General features: G+C 38.5%; 1 protein-coding gene across 2 annotated transcripts in view; it reads right to left on the bottom strand.

The window, feature by feature from the left end:
* COL5A3 (collagen type V alpha 3 chain) overlaps nucleotides 1–24,240 on the bottom strand; it is a 164,098-nt gene that overhangs the window by 2,639 nt on the left and 137,219 nt on the right. For both annotated transcript variants that reach the window (XM_070741057.1, XM_070741058.1), the window contains 14 exons: nucleotides 22,532–22,585; nucleotides 21,108–21,161; nucleotides 16,795–16,848; nucleotides 13,658–13,711; nucleotides 12,562–12,669; nucleotides 8,491–8,544; nucleotides 6,571–6,624; nucleotides 3,784–3,891; nucleotides 3,652–3,705; nucleotides 2,827–2,862; nucleotides 2,363–2,416; nucleotides 1,522–1,780; nucleotides 782–894; nucleotides 566–634 (listed from right to left, as the gene is read on the bottom strand). In XM_070741057.1, the coding sequence (XP_070597158.1) occupies nucleotides 566–634; nucleotides 782–894; nucleotides 1,522–1,780; nucleotides 2,363–2,416; nucleotides 2,827–2,862; nucleotides 3,652–3,705; nucleotides 3,784–3,891; nucleotides 6,571–6,624; nucleotides 8,491–8,544; nucleotides 12,562–12,669; nucleotides 13,658–13,711; nucleotides 16,795–16,848; nucleotides 21,108–21,161; nucleotides 22,532–22,585 (1,125 nt within the window). The remainder of the gene's footprint in view (nucleotides 1–565; nucleotides 635–781; nucleotides 895–1,521; nucleotides 1,781–2,362; nucleotides 2,417–2,826; nucleotides 2,863–3,651; nucleotides 3,706–3,783; nucleotides 3,892–6,570; nucleotides 6,625–8,490; nucleotides 8,545–12,561; nucleotides 12,670–13,657; nucleotides 13,712–16,794; nucleotides 16,849–21,107; nucleotides 21,162–22,531; nucleotides 22,586–24,240) is intronic.

The following is a 24,240-nucleotide window of genomic DNA, read 5'->3' as shown; positions in this document are numbered from 1 at the left end:
CCACACATGGAATATTGTATCCAGTTTTGGTCACCACAATATAAAAAGAGTTTTTCAGACTGTAGAAAGAGTGCAGACAAGAGCAACGAAGATAATTAGGGGGCTGTAGAATGCAGGAATTGGGTATGTCTACTTTAATGAAAATAAGGATTGGGGTGACATGATAGCAGCCTTCCAATATTTGAGGGGCTGCCACAAACAAAGCCCTGGAAGGCAGGACAAGAAGCAACATGTGGAAACTGATTAAGGAGAAAAGCAACCTAGAACTAAGGAGAAATTTCCTGCCAGAAGAAGAGGTTGGACAACCATTTCCCTGAAATGATATTGGGTTTCCTGCTTGAACAGTGGGGTTGGACTAGAAGACCTCCAAAGTCCCTTCCCACTGTTGTTCTGTTATTCAATCAGTTATAAATCATATCTGAAGAAATAGAGCTTGGCTTTGCATATGGATTTGATACTGTATTGGGCCATGATTTTGATCAACAGAAAATGGGAAATAGTACTGTATTCCCTTTCCAGATTTCCTCTAGGTGTAAAGCAAGCTTTACAGAATGGAAAGGGTTACCTTTTTGCCTCTTTTGAAAGTGCTGAACCAACTTCCTGGTTTCTCCTTGCTCCAGGCGGCAAGTCGTACCTAAGGGCATAGATTTCATATTGTTGCTCATCTTAGGATTTAAATTCAGGTTCCTGAGCCAAGTAACTTGTTTGAGGTACTAGGGCATTTTAAATAAATCTAATCTTTTTCCTGATCTTCTCTTTAGTGGTCAAGTGAGCTACTTACAGCCTCAAATTTCTTGTCAGGGAATAAGCAGGTTTCTCCACCAGCTGTGAAATTACAGTAAACTTTGAGGGCATCTCGGCTGCATCCCTGATTTGGATCAATCCAGTATTCACCTAAAAATAGTATATGGATAAATGCAGAAAGGGTTAGGAAAACAATGAAGAAATATTTATTTGATCAGATTTCTATGCCACCTTTCTCTTGGGACTCATAGAAGAAATAGGCCCCTCACAATCAAAAAGTTGTGAATTTTGCAAAATCCCCCTCTTCCCCTTCACCCCCAGTTACCAAATGCAACACGCAATTGGTTCTCAGAATTAGGGTAGACGGCACATTCTATTTGTTAGAATATTCATGACTGGGAGAGTCAGTGGTAGCAAGGTCAGCTAATGAATAGGCATAGCAACTAAGTCAGCCAATGGGAGCTAACCACTTCTGAGTATGGGCAGAGAATCGAAACTGAGAAGCTTAAGGCTGGACATGGCTCCCTATGAACTCTGCTCTCTTGTCCACTCTGTGTTTGTTTCTGCTGAAATGAAACCAACTGTAGTCTGCTGCCTGTAACTGATTGAAGAAGAATTCTACTTGTGATATTGTAAATATATATATATATTATTATGTTTATAAAGAAGTTATTGACTCCAGATGAATCAATCATGTGTGTGCTTCTGGTTTTGATTTTGCAACAAACTCTGATACTATTCTGAACTCACTGCTTGGAGTTTCACCTTCTAACTCACCATCTTTGAGATGATCATGACAAAATTGAAGCTCCTTACAGACCCTGGCTGGACTATCTAGAGTGCCCAGTGGACATCGCATTTGTTCCACCTCATCACGTAGGGAGCCCAGGGCTGCCAAGACTTCTGCCAGTCCATCAGCATCAGGATCAATATCCATTAGCCCTGGAGCATCTCCTTGTTCTTCAATTTCCCACTCTTGGCGGCTTGTGCGCCTACTTTCCATGGGCATTGGATTCTGCAGTTCAGCTGGGCGGCCCTAGAAGTAGGAAAATGAAAAACAGAAAGAAGACTCAGAAGTTTGCATACACGCATGAATTAAAATTAGACCTGATTAAGTAACTTGGGTGCGAGAGCATCAGAAAATTCCAATGCTTCAGCCAGGTAGAAAATATTTAAAACTTTAAAAATGGAAGAAAGGAATCATAAACCATTTCTGAACTGTTATCGTGTACACATCCAGAAAATGTCAGGAAACAGACACAAATCAAAGGAGACCTTTTAATTTTCTGTTGTCAAAACTCAAAGCAAACCCTTCATTTTTAACATTTCTCTGAATTTTGTAATGTGTAAAAATGTGGACTCATGCAGTATTCACATTGCTGGAAATTTACACAAAGTTGTATGCATTTTAATATCTATCTCTCCCAATGTGGGAATTTCTGTATGCTTTTATAACCATTACATGTATTATTAAGAGAAAATGTAGTAAACATGCATGCAATGGGAGAAGATGGCTAGAAAAATGTATACAGATACAATAGACATACTGTATCCTAGAGAAAGCTATATAGAACATAGGTGAATTTTGTGTAGACCTTGTAGTAAACCATTCACTTACTGGTGGTCCTGGTGTCCCTGGTAGTCCTGGATCACCTTTTGGTCCAATAGGTCCCTGCAGGAACATGGATCAATAACTTGGTACCAATGCACATAAACCTTTTTACCACTGCTCATATGTGGAGGGTCTGGGAGTAGCAGCTTAGCAATATCTGCAGAGCCCAACTCTGCTTGAGTAGCTAGTGTCAGGAGCTAAGCATCATAAGCACTATTCAGAGCCTCCCTTAAGTGCAAGTCTCTCCCCATGATTATAATAATAATACATTATATATCAACCAAATGTACAATTTGTGGTACATTGGTTGCCCTCTAGATTCAAGCTATTATCTTTCATTGACCCAAAATTTAGGTTCCTTTGATACAGACTTGCAAAATTAAAAGTCCTAAGAATAACAACTCGCGTGTAGACAACTCTGGTTCAATCTCTTCCTCTTCGTGAACCCTGCAATATTGGTTGGGACTTACCAAAGACCCTTTGTTGCCTTTTTGTCCCAGGGGGCCCTACGGAAAGACAGAAAGGGTCAACAGGTGAAAGGAGCTCCTGGATGTAAGAAGAAGATGGCAAAATAGTGTAAGCGATCCTATTCTTTTGCAAGGAGACTAAAGAAATAAAGACTATGTCAGAAAGTATGGGTAGGCAACAATGAAATAGTGGATAGGGATGAAATACTGTAAATATAAATGTTTTTAGATAACTGGGGATGAACAGATGAAAGAGGCACAGCCACATAAAAAGAAAAATAACTGAGCTATAGAACAGTGACAGCGAACCTATGGCACGGGCTGCCAGAGGTGGCACATGGAGCCATATCTGCTGGCACGTGAGCCACTGCCCTAGCTCATCTCAATGTGCATCTGTGTGCCGGCCAGCTGATTTTTGGCTCTCACAGAGGCTCTGGGAGGGCATTTTTGGCTTCCAGAGAGCCTCCAGGGTGATAAGGAGGGGGTTTTTACTTTCCCCTGGCTCCTGGGAAGCCTTTGGAGTCTGGGAAGGGCAAAATATGAGCCAACTGGGCCCACCAAAAGTTTGGGTAACAGGCCTCCAGAGGGCCTCCATGGAGTGAGGGAAGCTGTTTTCACCCTCCCCAGGCATTGGGTGGGGGCAATAGTGCACACGCATGCTCTTTTGGCAGCCGAGGAAAAAAAGATTCACCATCACTGGTGTAGAAGAAAGTTGCAAAGTTCCAGAGAAGTTCTCTTATCAGCAATCCCATATCCTGGGCATTACTGAGGGGGAGCTTTTGAGGAATTATTTTGGAAGCTGCTTAGAATCTTGTATGAAATACTTACTGAGAGGCCAGGAGGTCCAGGTGGGCCTAGAGGGCCATGAGGTCCAATATTGCCCTTAGGAGGAGGAAAAAGAGAATCAGTATTGTGTACCTGTGCAAGAAGTCCCATCTCAACCAGTTCCCATCTACTCACAGGGTCGCCTTTAGAGCCTGGTGTTCCCTGGTTCCCTGGCAGCCCCTGGTCACCTTTTTCACCCATCTCACCTGGAGGTCCAATCAACCCAATGAGTCCTACATGACCCTAGAAGGAAAAGGAAACTACTTAGTTGTTTATTTTAAAGAAGAGTACTCTGAAAAAGCTGGGAGAGGAGAATTTTGAAACTCGTGCATAATAAAAGGTGCCATGAAATAGGTATGAGGTACTTCGCATCATGGAGGCAAGAGGTTCTGCATTGTCATTTTAACCAGAAGTATTAAGGAGTGCTGATCTATCTTAATTTTCTGCTGCCTCGCTTCAGGAAAAGGGGCTTTTGTCCAGCAAAGTATCCATTTCCATTGCTGAGAAACCGCTTCTCTTATTGGAGCATTTACGTCAAACCTTTTGGAAGCAAAAGGCCATTTTAAAGTTCTACATACCGCATCCCCATCCCTACACATAATATACATACACATATTTTTGGATCCTGCTAGAAAAGAGAATTCCTCCAAAACGAAATACAGGCTGTGTTCATACAATTAATATAACAATGGTTGCTGCTACTGATGGATAGTGATATAACCTAATAAGCCAGTGGTAGCTACGCCTTCATCAAAGAGCAAGAAGCCATTTTGGCTGCAGATATCAAGAAGCTGCTTTTCTTGTTGTTGCTGCTGTTGTTGTTGTTTGGGGAAAATGTTGCTTGGGGAAAAGAAAGAATAAAGCAGAGAAGAGGATGCAGAGCAGTTCTGTTTTTGCAGGATCTTCTAGGAATTTGCTTTCAAGAAGCAAGAAGAGCAGATTAGCACTCTCTTAAAATTTTATTCTGCTCAGTGTAGTTGGTTGGGGGATGTTTAGCTTAATCTAAAGTAACTATGTTTCATATTAACAGTGTGGCATAATGCACAATTGATAATGTCTCAGTTGATCAAGATGAAACCTACCATATTTGTCGGTGTTATAAGACGCACCTTTTTCCTCCCTAAAAGAGGCTGATAATTAGGGTGCATCTTATACTCTGAATGTAGCTTTTTTTTCCCCAGCCCTGACTAGCTGCTAACAAGCTCTTCCCTTGCAGGCTCTTTCATTGTTTCTCTCTGTGAAGAATGTTTTCCAAGCAGGGTTTGTTTCATTACTCTAACTTGCTCTGAGTAAGTTTCTTTCCAGCCCTAACCAGGTGCTAACGATGCTCCCAGCTGTTACCAGCTTGCAAGCCCTTTCATTGTTACTCTCTGCCAAGAATGTATTCCAAACCCTGTCTTTGATTTTTTTTTCATTCTCTATTTGCTCCAAATGTTTCCTTCCAGCCCTAACCAGGTGCTATTAATGTACCCAAGCTCTTTCATTGTTTCTCTCTGTGAAGAATGTATTGCAAACCCTATCACCCTGTCTTTGTAGGGATTTTTTTCATTGCTTTACTTGCTCCAGATATTTCTTTCCAACCCTAAACAGATGCTATTAATGTACCCAAGCTCTTTCACTGTTTCTCTCTGTGAATAATGTTTTCCAAGCCCTAAGTCTTTGTTTCATTACTCTAACTTGCTCTGAGTAAGTTTCTTTCCAGCGCTAACAATGTTCCCAGCTCTTACCCACTTGCAAGTTCTTTCATTGTTACTCTCTGCAAAGAAGAATGCTTTCTAAGCCCTAAGTCTTTGCAGGGTTTTTTTCCATTGCTCTACTTGCTCAGACTGGTTCTTTCCAGATGCTAATGATGTTCCCAGCTCTTACTGGCTTCCAAGCTCTTTCACTGTTACTCTCTCAAGATAAAAAAAAATTAAGCCCTTAACCAGGGGATAAAATAATGTGCTGAAGCTGACCAGACTAAGGATGCTGGCTAGATGAATACCTGGTAAGCAGATTCTTTTCCCTATTTTCCTCCCCCCAAACTAAGGTGCATCTTATACTCCAAAAAATACGGTAGTTGGGTTTCTATCAATTCTTACCTTTTTTGAACAATGCTGCTGAACAAGAGTAGTTTAGGTTGTTTATGGCTAAAACTGACCTCTGCAAATCCACCCCAATGACTGTGCCCATACAATTGTATACAAACACTTTGCTCCAGTTAAGCATGACGTAAGAACAGAACCAACTATTTCTCATTAGATAGACAGGAAGCCCAACCCTTTTGCTTAATATGGTAGTTTTCTAACACAACCCTAATTATAATTTTCATTGCTAAGCAAAGTAGCCATTAAGCAAAACATAACGTGACCATACCACATAATGACAGTGGTTCCAGCAGTCCTGGCTGCAAAGGGTAAGCAAGGACTGCATGATTATGTAGTAAGGACCTCATACCCATATATTACTGCTTGATGCTGTCTTGTTCTCATTTTCATATCATCCATTCAATATCCCTTCATTTTTTGGAAAAAAAATAATGTTAGCTGAGATTTCCAATAATGCATTGTTCTGTTGGTCTTATATGAGTTAACATTATCCTAAAGCAATCCCATTTGATAGTTGGTGAGCTCCCCTCAAGTACACCGAATACCTCCAGAAGTGCTTAACAATCTCCTCTTTAACTTAGCTGAATTGTAGCAGTTCTGGACAGGGAGGCAAATATAAAATTCTTGTTGAGCTACTATCTAAGGCTCATCATCTTCCTGGGTCATAAATTATGCAAGACCCCATCTAACAGCTACAACAATTGAAAAGGAAGGTTCAAGATTTAACAAGGTAGCTGCAGAAAGAAGGAGCATTTCTAGGACAAGAGATGATTCAATTGAAGATTGTAAGGTCTTTCATTTTCGACCCAGGCAGGAATAATCTATTTATGTTTACCTTCTCTCCCTTGTAGCCAGGATCACCTTTGAGACCAGGGAGCCCCGCAGGACCCTAATGAAGAGGAGAACAGCTGCATTAAAAATGGAGTTTGAGAAACTGCCTGGAAGCCTCATGATAATAGAATAACAGAATTGGAAGGGACCTTGGGGGTCTTCTAGTGTAACCCTCTGCTCAGGCAGGAAACCCTATGCCAGTGATGGCGAACCTTTTTTTCCTCAGGTGCCGATACAGCATGAGTGTGCGCTATTGCTCATATGCGAATGCCCACACCCATAATTCAATGCCTGGGGAGGGCGAAAACAGCTCACTCTACCCCCCGGAGACCCTCTGGAGGCCAGAAACGGACTGTTTCCCAACTTCTGGTAGCCCCAGTAGGCTTGTGTTTTGCCCTTTCCAGGCTCCAAAGGCTTTCCTGGACATGGGGAAGGGTAAAAAGGCCCTCTCACATCCCCCTGGAGGCTCTCTGGAAGCTAAAAGTGCCCTCTCCCCCCCGAGCCTCTATGTGAGCCAAAAATCAGCTGGCCAGCATACACATGTATGTTGGAGCTGAGCTATGGCAACGGCTTGTGTGCCAGCAGATATAGCTCTACATGCCACCTGTGGCACCCGTGCCATAGGTTCGCCATCATTGCCCTATACCATTTCAGACAAGTGGTTATCCAATTTCTTCATTAAAACCTCCAATGTTGGATCCCACAACTTCTGGGGTCATTCCATTGATTAATTGTTCTAATTGTCAGGAAATTTCTCCTTAATTCTGGTTTGGTTCTCTCCTTGTTAAATTTTCATCCATTGCTTCTTATCTTCAGGTGCTTTGGAAAATAAGTTCTCTCTTCTTTCTGGCAGCACCTTAGATATTGGAACATTGCCATCGTGTCACCTCTAGTCCTTATTTTCATTAAACTAGGTATGCACAATTTCTACAATCGTTCATGTTTTAGCCTTCAGACCCCTAATCGTCTTTGTTGCTCTTCTCTGCACTCTTTCTAGTGTCTCAATGTCTTTTTTATATTGTGATGACCAAGTGTGGTCTTACTACGGTAGCATGAGGCCCTAAAGGGTAGGTATACCCAACATTTTCAGCATTTGGGTCTTTTTCTTGGTTTTGAAGTTTGTGAAAACTTAAAGGGATACATTATTCTTTGCAGGGGCTTAGACCAGGGGTGCCAAACTGGTGTCCCACAGGCCAGATGCATCATGCGCAGGTCACACCCAGTCCAGCTCCATGAAGGAAAACTATCATGATTTGTCATGTGACGGCAATGTGATATGGTGAGTTTGACACCCATGGCTTAGACATTCATTTCAGTCTTCCTTGCTCCAGATGAATAATGGTCTTATTCACTTTGGATGTTGTGTCACTTAAAATATGCTGTGCAAGGCTGAATATGGTCTTTCACCCAACAGAAATTGGGCACTCTTGCAATAAATGGTCACTCTGGGGTGGAGTCAATAGCAAGCCACAATCCAGGAACACCAGAAGATGCTCATTTGTCCTCCCCTACTCTGACAACTGCTTCTTTCATGTAGATTCATCCACATCTATTCTTCGGTATGGCATCAGCTTATAAATTGAATCTTGGCTAATTCATTAAAGCCATAACTAGTAATTCTCTCTGGGGATTAAGCCTTAATCAACCATGAATTTTGATGTAATGGCTGCTCGATGAATCAGAATAAGCAGCTGCTCCTCTCACTTTTCTTTGAAAAATATTTTGGAAAGCCTACTTCATTTCACTGCTGGGCTCATTTGTTTTTTGTTAGAAGATCCTCCTAACATTGCCCCCAACAATAAATACCCATGTAAGGCCAACCCTAATTAGGGGAGGAGGGGAAGGTGAAAGTGTCTCAGCATTGTTAACTGACAATATCAGGACAAGACCAGCTGCTGTGCAGAGGCCATTTATTTTCTCTTACCATGGGACCAGGGGGACCTGCCTGTCCTGGAGCTCCCAGTAGACCAGGTTCACCCTAGAGAAGAAAGAACTTCCAACATTAGCAGCAAGAATTAAAAGTCTTTTGGAGCTAAAAAGCACAACTGGGCAAACTCTTTTCTACATCATCTCCTCTCTTTGAAAAAGGCTTTGATCTGTACCCATGCAAAGCTTAGAGGAGTAAGCCTTGAAGTGGCTTACCAGAATCATTGTTGTTGTTCTTTTAGTTGCTAAGTCATGACTCTTTGCAAGGATCATACACACACCAGCCTCTCCATTCTCCATTTGTCTCCCCAAGTCTGCCCAAACTCAAAGGCATTTGCCCTACTTCTTAAAAGCCAAACAGCTGTTTTGCTTCATTTCACCTGCCTCTACAGCAGTTCCCAGAGGAGAGCAGCATGTGGAAATGTTTATTAGAATTAATGGAATTGATAAAAGAAACTTTGAGGCCACACAACAAATCAGAAAGCAGCACCATTTGTCTTGAAATACCTTATCAAAAGAAAACCTCACTGGCTTGCGTAGTACACTTTTGCATTAGCTTTTAAAATAATGAAACTTAAAAAGAAATTATCCTATTATTCATTTTTTTAAAAGTCTCAACAAGGCTATGGATATATGTGGAATAAAAGCCAAGTTTACATAGCAAGATATATGTGGAGAAAGAGCAAGTTTTCAGTCACCTTGCAATGTTCTTTTGACAAATAATAAGTTGACTCTGCAATATTATGTGGTCACTTACCATTATGTGTTCAGTTAATCTCTCAAAATATATTCATATGGAGTGCTTTCCCCCCCTGCCTTTATTGGGGTAGTGGGGAGAAAGAAAGAAAGAATTTCTTGCAAAATAGCTGTTCTTTTCCTAGTTGTAAACTCCATCAATTGACAAGATGATTCAAAACTGTTCAGGAAATGTTTTGCTGCATACTTTCAATCCAAACTGAGAATTGGTTTTAGTAATTGGCCTAGGCAAAGCATAACTATCAGGTTCACAAAAAATAATTAAATCCAGGATTTTGTTCAATCCTGTTCTACTTCTCACTACTTCTGGATTTATTAGAATAGAAATCAACCTGTGAAATTTTTATAGCTGTGAACATTCTCCTAAAATTGTCTATGAATATGCCCTTGAAACATTTTTTCTCTTAATATCCTATTTTTCATTTTTTTTAAAATCTGATAACAGCATGAGGCATTCAGGACGTATAAAATTTAAGATATGTATTTAGTGGAAATATTACTTCACTGAAGACAACGTTGAAAAAGCCTAAAAACTTCTCTGTCAATTGGACCTGATAAACCATGCGCATACTTCCTAAAAAGGTTTCCACAGCCATAGCTGAACCACTAAGCATAACCTTTGAAAAAAACTACAGGACCAGTTCCTTGCCAAACCTATGGTCACTAGCCACAGTCATCCCCATCTTCAAAAAGGGAGATCCCAGTCTAGTAGAAAACTACAGACTAGTTTATCTATACTGCGACACATGCAAAGCCATAGAATCAATCATAAATCAATCTATTACCCTTCACCTAGAAACTAACAACTTACTTTCAAACAAGCAATTCGGTTTCAGGAAAAAATTATCCTGCAATCTACAACTACTATACTGCAAAAATATATGGACCTCAAAACTTGACCAGGACAAAACAATAGATGCTATTTACATAGACTTTTGTAAGGCCTTAAACTCAGTGGTTCATAATAAACTACTTTCTGAAACTGAAATCTTACGGCATCTCTGGACCCCTACATGACTGGATAACTGCATTCCTGTCAAACAGACAACAAGTGGTCTTTGTGATCACATTACAAGTGACTACGTTCACTTCGCTGATGATGTAAACATCTTCAACAGCACTGACAACACTGCTACCCTCCAAAAAGACCTTGACTTTGTGTCAGAATGGTCAAACATCTGGCAACTCCAAATCTCAACCAAAAAAATGCTCTGTCCTGCACATTGTCAAAAAGAATCAGAATATAAGCTGAATAAACAAGATCTTGCAGACGACCCTCACTCTGTCGAAGACCTTGGGACACTCATCAAATGACCTTAGCGCCAAAGCCCACTGCAACAATATCACCAAAAAGGCTTCAGGAGTTGTTAACCTACATAGCTTCTTCTCCGGTAATATCACACTACTAACCAGAACATAAAAAAACATTCACCAGACCAATCCTTGAATACAGCTCATCTGTCTGTAACCCACACTGCATCTCTGATATAAATACATTAGAAAGTGTCCGGATATACTTTATGAGAAGAGCCCTCCACTCCTCTACCTGCATCAGTATGCCTTATGCAACCAGACTGAAATCCTGGGCTTAGAAAGCTTAGAACTACTTCAGCACGACCTAAGCATAGCTCATAAAATTATCTGCTACAACATCCTTCCTGTCAATGACTTTTTCAGCTTCAACCATAATAATAGATGAGCACACAACAGATACAAATTCAAAGTGAACCACTCCAAACTTGACTGTAGAAAATATGCCTTTAGCAACAGAATGATTAATGCTTGGAACTCACTACCTGACTCTGTGGTTTTGTCACCAAGCTCCCAAAACCTTACCATTTAGATTGTCCATTCTTGATCTCACCCGATTCCTAAGAGGTCAACATGGGGCATGCATAAGCGCACCAGCGTGACTACCATCCCTGTCCTAATGTTCCCTCTTATCAGTATCCCTTTTATGCATATAAACTATTGGTACATTACCAATATGTATTTAACAAATAAATAAATAAAATAAATAAATTCAGCTGGAAGATGATCCATTATAGAACGAAATATGTTGTGAATGCTAACTTTCCTTTTCTACTACGGTAATTACTAAGCTGGTTTTATATGTATTTGCCACAAGGATACTTTATACTTTTTACTTGAAATCACATTTAATTCTTTTTAAAATGACATCTTATATTCTGGGAGAGTGTAACATAGTATAAAGTACATTATATTGTAGGGGGGAGGGGTTTGGATGTTAGTTTCAATTTAACTTAGAAACTTAATTTTCTTTATGGAGGAGAGTTCTGTACATGCCCTGTCATTACATCTGAGCTTTGGGTTCTTTTAAAATACACATTCTAAACATTTATTATTATTTTTATAATATAGATTTCTTATCTAATCTAAATGTTGATTTTGATAATAGTTAAGTACAGGTTTTGAAAAGAGATTATCTTCATCTTTGTTTCAATCCAAATTAATATACCAAGATAAGAAAGATGTTTCGTCCAGTTCAATAGTTTTGTGTTGTCTTTTAATTTTATTTTTATGTTACTCTGCAAAATTTTCTATGTAACATATGTACTTTATGATGTTTGTCTCTTTCCTCTCTTTTCTTTTAAAATAAACAAGTGAACAATTAATAAATCAAAGTTTTCTTAACTAAGAAGTGGAGACTATGATGTACCGTAAAGCTGGATTGGAATTTGCTAAGAGGAAATTCTTCAGTCATTATTCATTATTCACTAAGCTGTATAAAATAAATGGCCTATAAACTAAAGGAACAGTATGTGTGCATCTAAGGGAACTCCATGCTCAGCTGGAGCTTTCTTTGATGTCTTCACCGCTTCATTTCTCTCAGCTGACAATGTGAACAACTTTAAAATGCTGTGCGCCTCTCTTCCGATGCACCAAAAGCTCTTTTGAACTAGCCACTCATTTGAAAGGGATCTTATAAATGACTCTGGAGTTAGTCCGTTTATTCCTTAAATCCGAGTTGGTTCCAAAGAATAGAATATTTTCCCACCACCTTTCCAACCTTATTATTCCTTGCCCAAGTCCTCTAGCATTGGAAAGACATTTTCTAATTTTTCAACTAAATCCACCTGCCAGGAGTTCAAAGATCACTGCTTCTGGTCCTCTATTTTTAGACTGAAGAACAGAGACTCACCTTCTCCTCAAACTCTTTTCACATTACAAAGAAACTTGATCTTCTGCTAATGTTTGCATTTTTCTCCAGGCAACACGACATTGCATTAATTTGCCGGCTATTCCACTTCATCCCTTTGTCAACTGTTTGCCAAGAACTGAAGATACTTACTGCTGCACCAGGAATTCCACGCAGACCTTCTGAACCAGGTTGGCCTGGAGGTCCTTGTGGGCCCACAGGTCCCATTTTCCCTGAGGGACCTTCTGTACCAGATTCACCCTATGGGCAAAGAGGGAAAGAACATCTATTTATCCAATTATTTCAAGATTGCCCAATGGTTATTCACTATTTTCATGGAGCAGATAGTTTTAAAGAACACTAAGTTAATTTAATTCAGTTTAACTAAGTTAATTTAATTTTGCTTTTTGAGCTGAAGGATAGAGGTGGCTATTGTAGAATAGCAATAGCATTTTAGACTTATATACCACTTCTACAGCCCTCTCTAAGCGGTTTACAGAATCAGCATATTGCCCCCAACAATCTGGGTCCTCATTTTACCCATCTCAGAAGAATGGAAGGCTGAGTCAACCTTGAGCCGGTGGTGAGATTTGAATTGCTGAACTACAGCTAGCGGTTAGCTGAAGTAGCCTGCAGTGCTGCACTTTAACTATTGCGCCACCCCGGCTCTTATATTGATTTCTTGTATAGTTTTGCTGTTGAGAACAACAAACCCTTCTCCTCTGTCTACATATGTACAGAAATTAATTAGATTGACAGTTGAATGTTACTTCCTCCAAATATACTTTCTGGCAGAGGCTGTAACATGCTCTTTTTCAATCTTAGCAATTTTAAGATGTATGGGCTTCAACTTCCAGATTTTTAGTGGTGACAAAGTCCACACATCTTAAAGTTGCTAAGATTGAGAAACAAGATATGTGTCTTCCAATACAGAGACACCATTGCTACTTTTCAGAATCTTCTGTCTGAGGTGTTTGCCTTGCCTCAGTCGAACCCTGCAGGAAACACTGATAGTTGAAATAGGCAGAAGAAAAACAAACAAAACAAAGAGAAACTAGCATTCCTTTATTGCATTGTTTCCCAACCTTGGCAACTTGAAGATATTTGGACTTCAACTCCCAGAATTCCCCAGCCAGCAAATGCTGGCTGGGGAATTCTGGGAGTTGAAGTCCAAATATCTTCAAGTTGCCAAGGTTGGGAAACACTGCTTTATTGGGTACCAGAATAAAATTAGCTTGGTTTCTATCACCTTGATCCCTTTCTCACCCTGTCGACCTTCACGTCCAGCTGGCCCAAAAGGTCCCTGGAACAGAAAAATGAAGTCCCTGCATAAATCACTTGGATTGAGATCTTGTGGTTTAACATTTCTGCCCTTCTTCTGCAGAACGCTTAGTTCTGTTCGTACTCTCAATTTTATTAAATAAACATGTAAAATTTTGTTCTATAACCATAAGCTTATACAAAAATTAAACAACTTGCCATCAGTTTAAAAAATAAAAAGATCAGGCAAATCACACATAATGAAATGGACAGCATGTTAGAGAGGAGCCATCCCCATGGAGTGGAAATATATACATAAATAATTCACAATAGAATAATAGAATAGAATTCTTTATTGTCCAAGTGTGATTGGACACACAAGGAATTTGTCCTTAAATAAAATATCTCTAAAAAAGTACACATGGATTATTATGAATATTATTCAGACAATTAAAAATGAGTTGAGAATTCATACACATTTAAGCAAAGCCAATATAAGAATTCAAGTCAACCTCAACCTTCTTTGTAAGTAGGACATCAGTATACCTTTTTTTGAAGGATTCTTTTAATTTAAACAGCTCAGAAATACACAATCTTTATTTTTGTATCAGGACCAGAAAAGGAAAGTTATATATTTTCAATTTCATCTAACATGGCATATATGTAATTACAAATTATATGCCATATTCTGGAATCTAAATGAAGCTAACCTAAAATTATAAAACCCGCCTGCACAATGCTTTTTTACCAGAAGACCAGTATTAGAAGAAGTTAAATTGGAGAGTGTGTCCTTCATTCTGGAATTTATGTTAAAGCAGAGAAGATAACATTTATTTCCAGGTGAGTTTCTTGTGTGAAATTGCAAATGCATGGTTTTCTCTAAGGGGCCTTAGATGCATTTTAATATTGGTTCAGCTTATTTACAAGAAATATTTTTCACCTATAGAAGAGGGAATGGGGCTGGAAAGGAAGCTGATCAAATAGAATTTTCATGGAAGCATCCATTTGGTTTTACAGGCTGTATCCACATGGCTATATTTGGGTAAATCATTTTATTCTAGGAGATTTTTTTTAAATCCTTTAAAAAAACATTGTGAAAATGTTTTCTTTCATGACTTTTTAAATATAAGGATCCATTGTATATAGCTTCTCATAAAGTGGGTTTTCAATATAAATTCCCCAAGAACTTCATTTTGTTTTATTTTTGCAAATTACCTTGATGTTATCCTTTATTGCATAATTATCCAGATGCAGACTTTTTTGAAAAGACATTTTCCCCATTTTTAAAAAACAAATCAAATTACCATCTTTTGGCTAAGTGGACTCTTGTACCAGATATATCACATCTTTAATCTATGCCCAATTTTCTTTTAGCTGCTTTATAGCCCATCAAGAAAGCACTTAATAAGACTTTCAAGTAATATATACACATAGCATTTCCCTGTATTTGATTATTGTGGGTTGTAGTTTGCAGTCCTTTGTTTTGAATCATGAGAGGGGTGATTCCATTGGTGCTCCTCTGTAATTTTGGTCTATTTGTCATCAAATTGAAAGTAGATAGTGAGGTAGAGATTGATGAGATGCATGAATATGGGTATTTTAATCTTAGGATATTAGGTTTCATTGATTGTGTTGTGTAGAACAATCAATTTTTTTCACTACTTTCGGGTTTATGGATATAAAGAAAGCTGTGGCATCAAATGAAATAGTAGATTCATTTTCTTCCATTATTTAGGCCTTTGGTTTTGGGGGAGGTACCATAGTGGGGCGTTGATAGAATATTGACTCCTCTATGTGAAATGTCTGACTCCTCTATGTGAAATGTCCTTTAGCTATGTTACATGTTGGGATCCCTGATAATGATATAACTGGATGAAAAGATGTGTTAGACTTGTGTATTTTGGGACATCTATAGAAGCATGGTGGGGATGGGTTACTGTTTTTCACTCACCACTGTTCTCTTCTGATTTTTTTTTGGGGGGGTAGGTCATTAAGGGTTCTCTTGACTAGGTCATCTAGTTTCTCTATTAAGTTGGTGCTTTCTAGAGTGTAGATTTCTTTGTCTTCCAGATCTTTGGGGTTTGTACATATTGTGTATTGTCCATGATAACTGTAGTTCAATATTTGTCTGCTGGTGTTGGTGGTTTGGTCCTTCTTTACATTTTGAGGGCTGCTCAGTCTTTTGCTTTGAGCGGCTTCTGATTCTGTGTTCTGGTCTGTGGGTATTATTGTCTGTTTTATGTTTTCTTGAGTCTCTGTGGCAGAACCTGTCCCTTTAAATCCCGTTTCTAAGGTTGTAAAGAATTCTAATTGATTAGCATTGTTTATGCTATGTCTATACCTTTCACTAGAGTTGAAAACTGCCTCACCTGCTTTTGCCAGCAGCCTGGGGTCCTGAAGGGGACACTCACTGCTAGAAGTGGGTCATGGGGTAAAACGACCTTGTGCATGTCCTGTCTGCCTTTTAACAATCTTAGTTTGGTTTTAATATATTTAGTTCTTAATAAAAAAATTAAGTTTGTTTTGTTTTAATCTTTTAACTGTTTTTCACTTGTTTTATAACCTGCAAGATGCCTAGAATTCCTTTGGAGGGAAGATAGGCAGGATGGATGGATGGATAGATAGATAGATAGATAGATAGATAGATAGATAGATAGATAGATAGATAGATAGATAATGATGATAGACAGAAAGACAGATTTTTGCAGGAAACAGTTCTGCAGTTGACTGTGGAGGACTGAACATGTTGACTAACCATTTAGGTTCTTTGTTTCCTGGGAATTAGCTTGAGCAGTTTGTTTTTGCGTTTTGTTTTCCTTTTTTTCAGCTTGTCTTGAGATGTAGTCTTGATGGTGGTTGTCAGCATTTTTGTATTCTGGAATAATAGTTTGAGCCTGTTGTTCTTGAGATTATATAAGGAGTGCCAGTATTTGTTTAGTCTGGGGTGAATAAGTATGATTCTTAGCTGCATGACTTTTTGGCCACTTTGTTGAGCTACTTTCCATCCAGTTGTGCTGTTTATTGGAGATTTGTATTTATACTGATGAGCAGAGCATGCTGTCATAGGCATTCATACAGAAAGAATGATTGTTCCTTGGAGGTTTTCCAATGTAAGACCCAACTTACCCTCTTCCCTGGTGGCCCAGGAGGACCTGGTTCCCCAAAAGCTCCAGGTGGACCCTGAAAAAATAGAAAAATTAAAACAAAAAGTATTATTTCTAAGTACATCATTTGCAAAGACATGTGCTGTAGTGTACAGAGAAATTTTCCTGATCCCATAACATGGTTTGATGTAGATCAATCACAAAAAAATATCCTTGAGTGCAATGAAACTTAATTATCCTTGATTGGATTGATATAAGATTCCTGCTATATATAAATATGCCACTACACATGAATGCAGTGTTTCTACTTGTGACAATCGTTATTTGGATCAGTGGATGTGACTTTTAAATATACATCAATATTAATATTTTAAGAGACAACTGTATAGCATGCAACATTCTGACATCAAAATGCTTTGAAAAATTTGATGGTTTTCATTTTAGGTTTCTCATATTATTCATCACAGTAATAACAGTAAAATACACACATCGGTGATACTGATTTATCATAATTTCCCCTGGTTTGCCTCCAAATCCTGGAAATTTCAGTAAATAATGTTGAAAATGTATTCGGATTTCTTTATTGTCTCGTTTAGAGAACTTCAATTCTCAGGCTTCGTTAATTTATTTTATTAAATTTAGACATCTCACTGACTCCCAAATCCCATTTTACAATTTTAACAATTTGTAAATTCAGGAGAGGAAAAAGTAGTCAGCTCCATATGCATATAGAGTGAACATGTAGATTCACATCCCATATCTAAGGAGGGGATCTAAACTTTCTCTAACTAATCAGGAAAAAAAGTTGAGAATTGGTGAAGATTCCACTAATATGTGATAATTGTGAAAAAAGCAAATTCATATCAGGCAACCTTTGAAAAGGAATGGAAAATAAAACTGCCGATAATATAATATCTTTATGTATTGCATCCAAATCTAGAATAATATATAATTCTGGTTACCAATTTTTAAAAATTGTAAAAGAGATGGAAAAACTACATAAGAAAGCAATCAAAATGTGTGTGAAAAAGACCAGGTGAATACTTTTCACATGTGAAAACATTATAATTTGAGATTATTTAGTTTGGCAAAGAAGGATAATGGGGAAAATACGATCAGTATATATAAAATCATGCATGATATAGAGAACGTGGACTTTCATATACTGTATATATGAACCTAACCCACTATTCATTTTCAAGATGGTCAACAATATGTGAAGCCAGAAAATATACATGGAAAAGAAATGCAACGATATAAAATAAGAACAAAACAAAGAGAAATAAAGCTACATCTGCATAAGATTTGGTTTTTATATAAATGGGTTTTATCGGGGTTAGTTTTTTAGAATTATATTTGACTTCTTTTTATTGCTGTATATTTTTGTATTGTATTATATTATGTTGCAAGCTGCCCTGAGTCCTTTAGGATTGGGTGGCATGGAAGTCGAATAGATAAATAAATAAAATAAATCTAATTCATATTATGCATTCTTTACACTCTTCTGGCCTTGCAAACTGTTCTTGTTTCAATCATATCCCCAATCACTACATACTTTTGTTGTTTAGACCCCATCTCTCTATTTTTGAGGGTCTTGTCAATTCCATTCAACACTATATATTTATTTTGCAGTTCAATCCTCACTGATTTTCTCTGTATGATCAAACCGACTCAGTGCGCTTCTCTTGGTCTCAACCACCCACTTTTATATTCAAATCACGTTTATTGAGTGCTCATTTGTTCTTGACCCTCTCTATTTTTGCTTCTTCCCCTCAGCATTCTACTTAGTTTTGTGTTTCTTCTGACTTTCCCAACTCTTTCTTCCATAGATCAAAGTGGATATAGAAGCCGAGTCTTAAAAAACATCTCCACTTCTTTTGACAAAGAAATATTTCTCACAACATATCACATGCCACCCTATTATTTTTTTTAAATAGCTGAACACTTCTCCATCCATTTTGCTGTTTTTAATGAATATTTCACCTACAAGACACACACATTTATCTCTCTTCACCATTTTCCTAAGATGTATGAAAAACGTGCAATGTTTTGCTCTATTTTATCTGACAAATGCAACCATCTTGGCTTGAAAATCTTCACAGGCAGCTTCACCATAAGGAAATCACATCAATATTTTAACATTTTTCAAAGTAACACTCAAAACATTTTTTGACTTATTACTTTCATTCCCTTACAAATCCTTAGCATCCTCTTTCTCACTTTCCTTTATTTCATTTTCATTCCTAACTATTTCATTAGTTTTATTCTTAATTCTGCTTACGCTGCTGGAGGCTCCTTGTTTAGTTCTTTTCACCCACTTCAAATCACATTTTCATTTCTTTCAAAATTGCTTTGTATTTTTTACCTCTATGAAAACATATATCAGTCATGCCCCAGTCCTGTCCTGTTTGGGCTATTACAATGCACTCTACACATACCCATGAAAAATATCCAGAAACTTCAGCTGCTGCAGAATGCAGCCACATGAGCAATTTTGGGTGCCCAAAGACTACATAGGGTTCCAGTTTGCTTCCAGATCTAATTCAAGGTATTAGTTATCCCCTATAAATCTTTACATGGCATGGGGCCAGGCTACCTTAAAAACCATCTTCATCCCATTACATAGACTCTTTCTCATTCAAACAAGTGTGGAAGGTAATAATAGTAATGATAATAATAATTTATTGGATTTGTATGCCGCCCCTCTCCGCAGACTCGGGGCGGCTAACAACAATAATAAACACAACATATACAATCCAATAATAAAAAACAACTAAAAACCCCTATTATAAAACCAAACATACACGCAAACATAGCATGCATAACTTGTAATGGCCTAGGGGGAAGAGCTATCTCAACTCCCCCATGCCTGGCAGTATAAATGAGTCTTGAGTAGTTTACGAAAGACAGGGAGGGTGGGGGCAGTTCTAATCTCCGGGGGGAGTTGGTTCCAGAGGGCCGGGGCCGCCACAGAGAAGGCTCTTCCCCCGGGGCCCGCCAAATGACATTGTTTAGTCGACGGGACCCGGAGAAGGCCAACTCTGTGGGACCTTATCGGTCACTGGGATTCGTGCGGTAGCAGGCGGTTCCAGAGGCAATCTGGTCCAATGCCATATAGGGCTTTAAAGGTCATGACCAACACTTTGAATTGTGACTGGAAACTGATCGGCAGCCAATGCAAGCCACAGAGTGTTGAAGAAACGTGGGCGAATCTTGGAAGCCCCACGATGGCTCTCACGGCTGCGTTCTGCACGATCTGAAGTTTCCGATATGTTGTCAACCCCTTCAATTCAGTTAAAAAACTCTGACTGGCAGAGACTAGGAAGAGAGCCTTCTCTGCCATTCCCCCCTCCCACACCTGGTGGAATATTCTCTCCACCAGGAGATTAGGCAGGCCCTCACTCTCCTGGACGTCTCTTGAGGAATTAAAACATTGATCTGTAGCTTCACTGGGGAGCTCAGGGGAGCACATAAATCATGGGATTGGCTGATGCCCTGAAGGCCTTTCTTTGTCTTCTAATTAATTTTAACAGTGTTTAGTCATACTTGCCTTTTACTTTTATACTGTTTCTATATTTTAACATTTTATATTATAGTACAGTACATTGCCCAGAACCCTTCTCCAAGGGAAGATGGACAGCTGAAAATTATAAAAAATACACAGATGCATATATGGGGAGATTCTCAGTCATCTAGGCCAGAGGTCTCCAGCCTAGGCAACTTCAAGACTTGTGGATTTCAACACCTAAAATTCTGGGAGTTAAAGTCTACAATCTTAAAGTTGCCAAGGTTGGAAATCCTTGATCTAGGCCATGGCTGTCCCAAAGAACGTATTTAAAGAGGCAAATGTATTTCCCCTTTTTTTTCTTTGAAGTCGTTTCACTTCTCATCCTAGAAGCTTTGAAGAAGCTTTTTGGATGAGAAGCGAAATGCCTTAAAAAAACCAACAACAACAGAAAATCCAGTTGCTACTTGAAAAAGCTCCTTTGGGAAAAGTAATAAATGTAACATATTTTTGCTGATAATGAAAAGGAAGGGAGACTAGTATAGATCTACTTCGAGCTCTTTTGCTCTCTTCAGTTAGACATACCCTTACCGGGATTTGAACCCATGGGGTCTGCCTTGCAAGGCAGCAGCTTTAACCTCTAGACCACAGGACCTCCTCAGCTTTGTACCAGGGAAGACCCTGGAGGGACCGATAAGCAAAAAAGATCTGTATGTTGTTGTTATGAAGGTACGATATGGACTTCTTTTTCTTTTTTTCTTTTTGCAAAAGTGAACAAGAATATTGTTACAGGGTATAGTTTCTCCACCGAGAATGTTTTCTATACTTACTGGAAGTCCTGGATCACCCACATCACCCTTCTCACCAGCAATTCCATCTATGCCCTGCAGAGAAGTAGACAGAAGCAAAGCAAATCAGATTCTGAGTATAGAAAATACAAATGGGGCCTGCAAACAAAATGTTGCAACATGAAGGGGTACGATTCAGAGTTTCATCTCTTACTTTGTCATACGTTCTTCCTTCTATGCACCACATCGTGTTTTCCCAATTCCAACTTGAAACAAGCTTCTCTAGTCACTGAATATGCTCAGACCTTGCCAGGATATTTAGGGAGCTTTACCCATAGTTTTCCTATTAATTTCATACCCAATCCAGGTGACGCTCTAGCTTCAAAACCCTTATTCATATATATCAGGAATATAATTAAAACTTCTTTATTATTCACATCAAGAAACCTCTGCAGATGAATTATAATTCCCAGAAAAATTAATCACTGGATCTGCCGAATTCAGTTGCTGTTAGCATTAGTTTAGTGACATTCAGAATGCCAAAGATTCTGCATCCCTCTTCTATGTGATTATTCACCCCAACATAAAAAAGAGCCAAGCTCTTGTCTCTCCTTGCATCCAGCTAAAGGCATGATTGATTATAAATCTTACAACAGCAGTTCCTAGGTGTTGGAAAGTTAAACAAGCAATTCCTAGATGCTGAACTGAGTGCCTAACAGTGAATTATTTTTTTACTAATCTCTTAACTCAGGATAGAGTTGGAGCAGTCCCTATCCCTAACTCTCTCAAGAAAAAGAGCAAATAGTAGTGCAACTTTCATATAATTAAAGTTATGAAAGAAAAGATCTGCTTCTCTTATTGACACATATAAACACAGCTACCAGAATTGTGATAGCGCAAACATGGAAAAATGAACAGACTCCCAAAATAAACTTAATAGTAGACAAGATATATACATGTGTTGAAATGGATGAGATGACAAACTTACTTAAGGGAAACAGAATTAATGAATCTAAACGTATATGGTGTAAATGGCACGAATGGATTCAAAAGAAATTACTTGTATAGTATGATACAAAATAGCAGTACAAATTGCAAAAAATAACAAATACGGTTCAAATGCTTTCATTCTGTCCTTTATTGCATAGTATTAAGATAGTATTAGATATAAGATTTAAATTAGTTAAAAACGATTGTAACAGGTAAAGAAGTTGGACAAGATCTGTAAATTGAATAAACAACATGTGATATATGTATTTATGAAAACAATAAAAAGAAATTAAAAAAAAGAAAGAAAAGATCTGAGTAGGATCCCAATAAGAGATTCCTCTTCTCTTTAAAAACAAACCAAAACAAAAGCTATAGCTTTCCAACTTTTTTCCTATTTTCTAACCCCACTAAATTCTTTCCCAAAGCCAGAAATGAAATGTAACAATGTTGTGATTCAGTTCAAAGCTGATACTTACAGGAGGTCCTGGATCTCCAGTTGGACCTGGGTCACCAGGGAATCCTATCGGACCCTATGAAGGAGAAATGCAATAAGCCATAAATATATGAGAGTACTAGTTTCTCCAAAAAGTGAAAGAAAACCACTCCCTCACCAGCCTAAGTGAAAATAGTATCAATTGCAGATTACATCAGTTGGTCTTCTTTATGGATTTCTAGATCTCCTGCATTTTAGATCTGAATTGGGAGAAAACCATCTTGAATTATGCCAACTATGTTACAGCAGGGATCCCCAACCGTTTGGACCTCAGGGACCACCAGGTCATAATTTTAAATCCCAGGGACCCTAATTCATACTTTTAAGTCTTGTACTAATATGAATTATTTATGAGCCGAGGTGGTGCAGCAGGTAGAGTGCCGTACTGCAGGCCACTAAAGCTGGCTGTAGATCTGTAGCTCAGCAGTTCAAATCTCATCACTGGCTCAAGGTTGACTCAGCCTTCCATCCTTCCGAGGTGGCTAAAATGAGGACCTGGATTGTGGGGGCAACGTGCTGGCTCTGTTAAAAAGTGCTGTTGCTAACATGTTGTAAGCCGCCCTGAGTCTAAGGAGAAGGGCGGCATAAAAATCGACTAAATAAATAAATAAAATAAAATTTAAAAGATAAATACATTTGTAAAATAATGATCAGAGAACTTTCATTTTATTAATATGAAATGCACCTATTTAATATAACAAAATTGTAAAAGCTTATTTAATCATAACAAAAGATTGTTTAATTGTAACAAAATTATTAAAGTTAGTGTAATTATTGCAAAACAATTGAAGCTTATTTGACAGTGGCTTGCTGATGCTGTTAGGAAAGTCAGTCCCTTATTCCAGAACTGTAGCTGTAATCCCTTCTCTCCTCCCTTCCCCCCTTTCCTCTTTTTCCTTTATTTCTTTCCTTTCCTCTTCTTCCTTTCCTTTCCTTTCTTTTCCTTCTCCTCTCCTCTCCCCTCTCCCTTCCCTTTTTCCTTTCCTTCTTTCATTTCTTTTTTCCTTACTTTCCTTCTCTTCTCTTTATTTTCCTTCCCTTCCCTTTCCCTCTCTTCTCTTTCTTTTACTTTTCCTGCACTCAGCTGGAGTAGCTACTCTTGGATGACTAAAGGGCCAGTCTTATGACCACCACAGCTCTGGAATATGGGACTGAGCCAAGATGGAGCTGGAAATGGCACAGGCAATGTGCAACTTTGCAGGTGGTGAAATGTGCAAAAAGTAGCACAGACCTCGCTGGCTGGAACGAAATAGTGGTGCTGTTGCAAGGGGAAGGGGGCAAAATGAGAGAGCTCACTCAGCTATTCAAACCAGCTATGAAATCTTTCCTGGAAGTTGTTATTAAAGTGGATAGTCAACTAGGCCATGGAATCATTTTATGTATCATTTTAAATGGATCTGACATATTTTTCCATAAAAGAGGTAGGACCAAACAGTGGTTGCCACTTCAATATTCAGGAACCATTGTTTGTTTGTTTGTTTGTTTGTTTGTTTACTTACTTACTTACTTACTTACTTACTTACTTACTTACTTACTTACTTATTAGATTTGTATGCCGCCCCTCTCCGTAGACTTGGGGCGGTTCACAACATACAATAAAACAATTCACAACAAATCTAATAAATTTAAAAAGTTTTAAAAAACCATTATTAAACCAGACATACACACAGACATACCATACATAAATTGTAT

This window comes from Erythrolamprus reginae, chromosome 2, assembly GCF_031021105.1.
Source record: "Erythrolamprus reginae isolate rEryReg1 chromosome 2, rEryReg1.hap1, whole genome shotgun sequence".
NCBI classification, from domain to species: Eukaryota; Metazoa; Chordata; class Lepidosauria; order Squamata; family Dipsadidae; genus Erythrolamprus; species Erythrolamprus reginae.
Note: the sequence above shows the minus strand (reverse complement) of the source record. Positions and strands in the feature narration are given on the sequence as shown.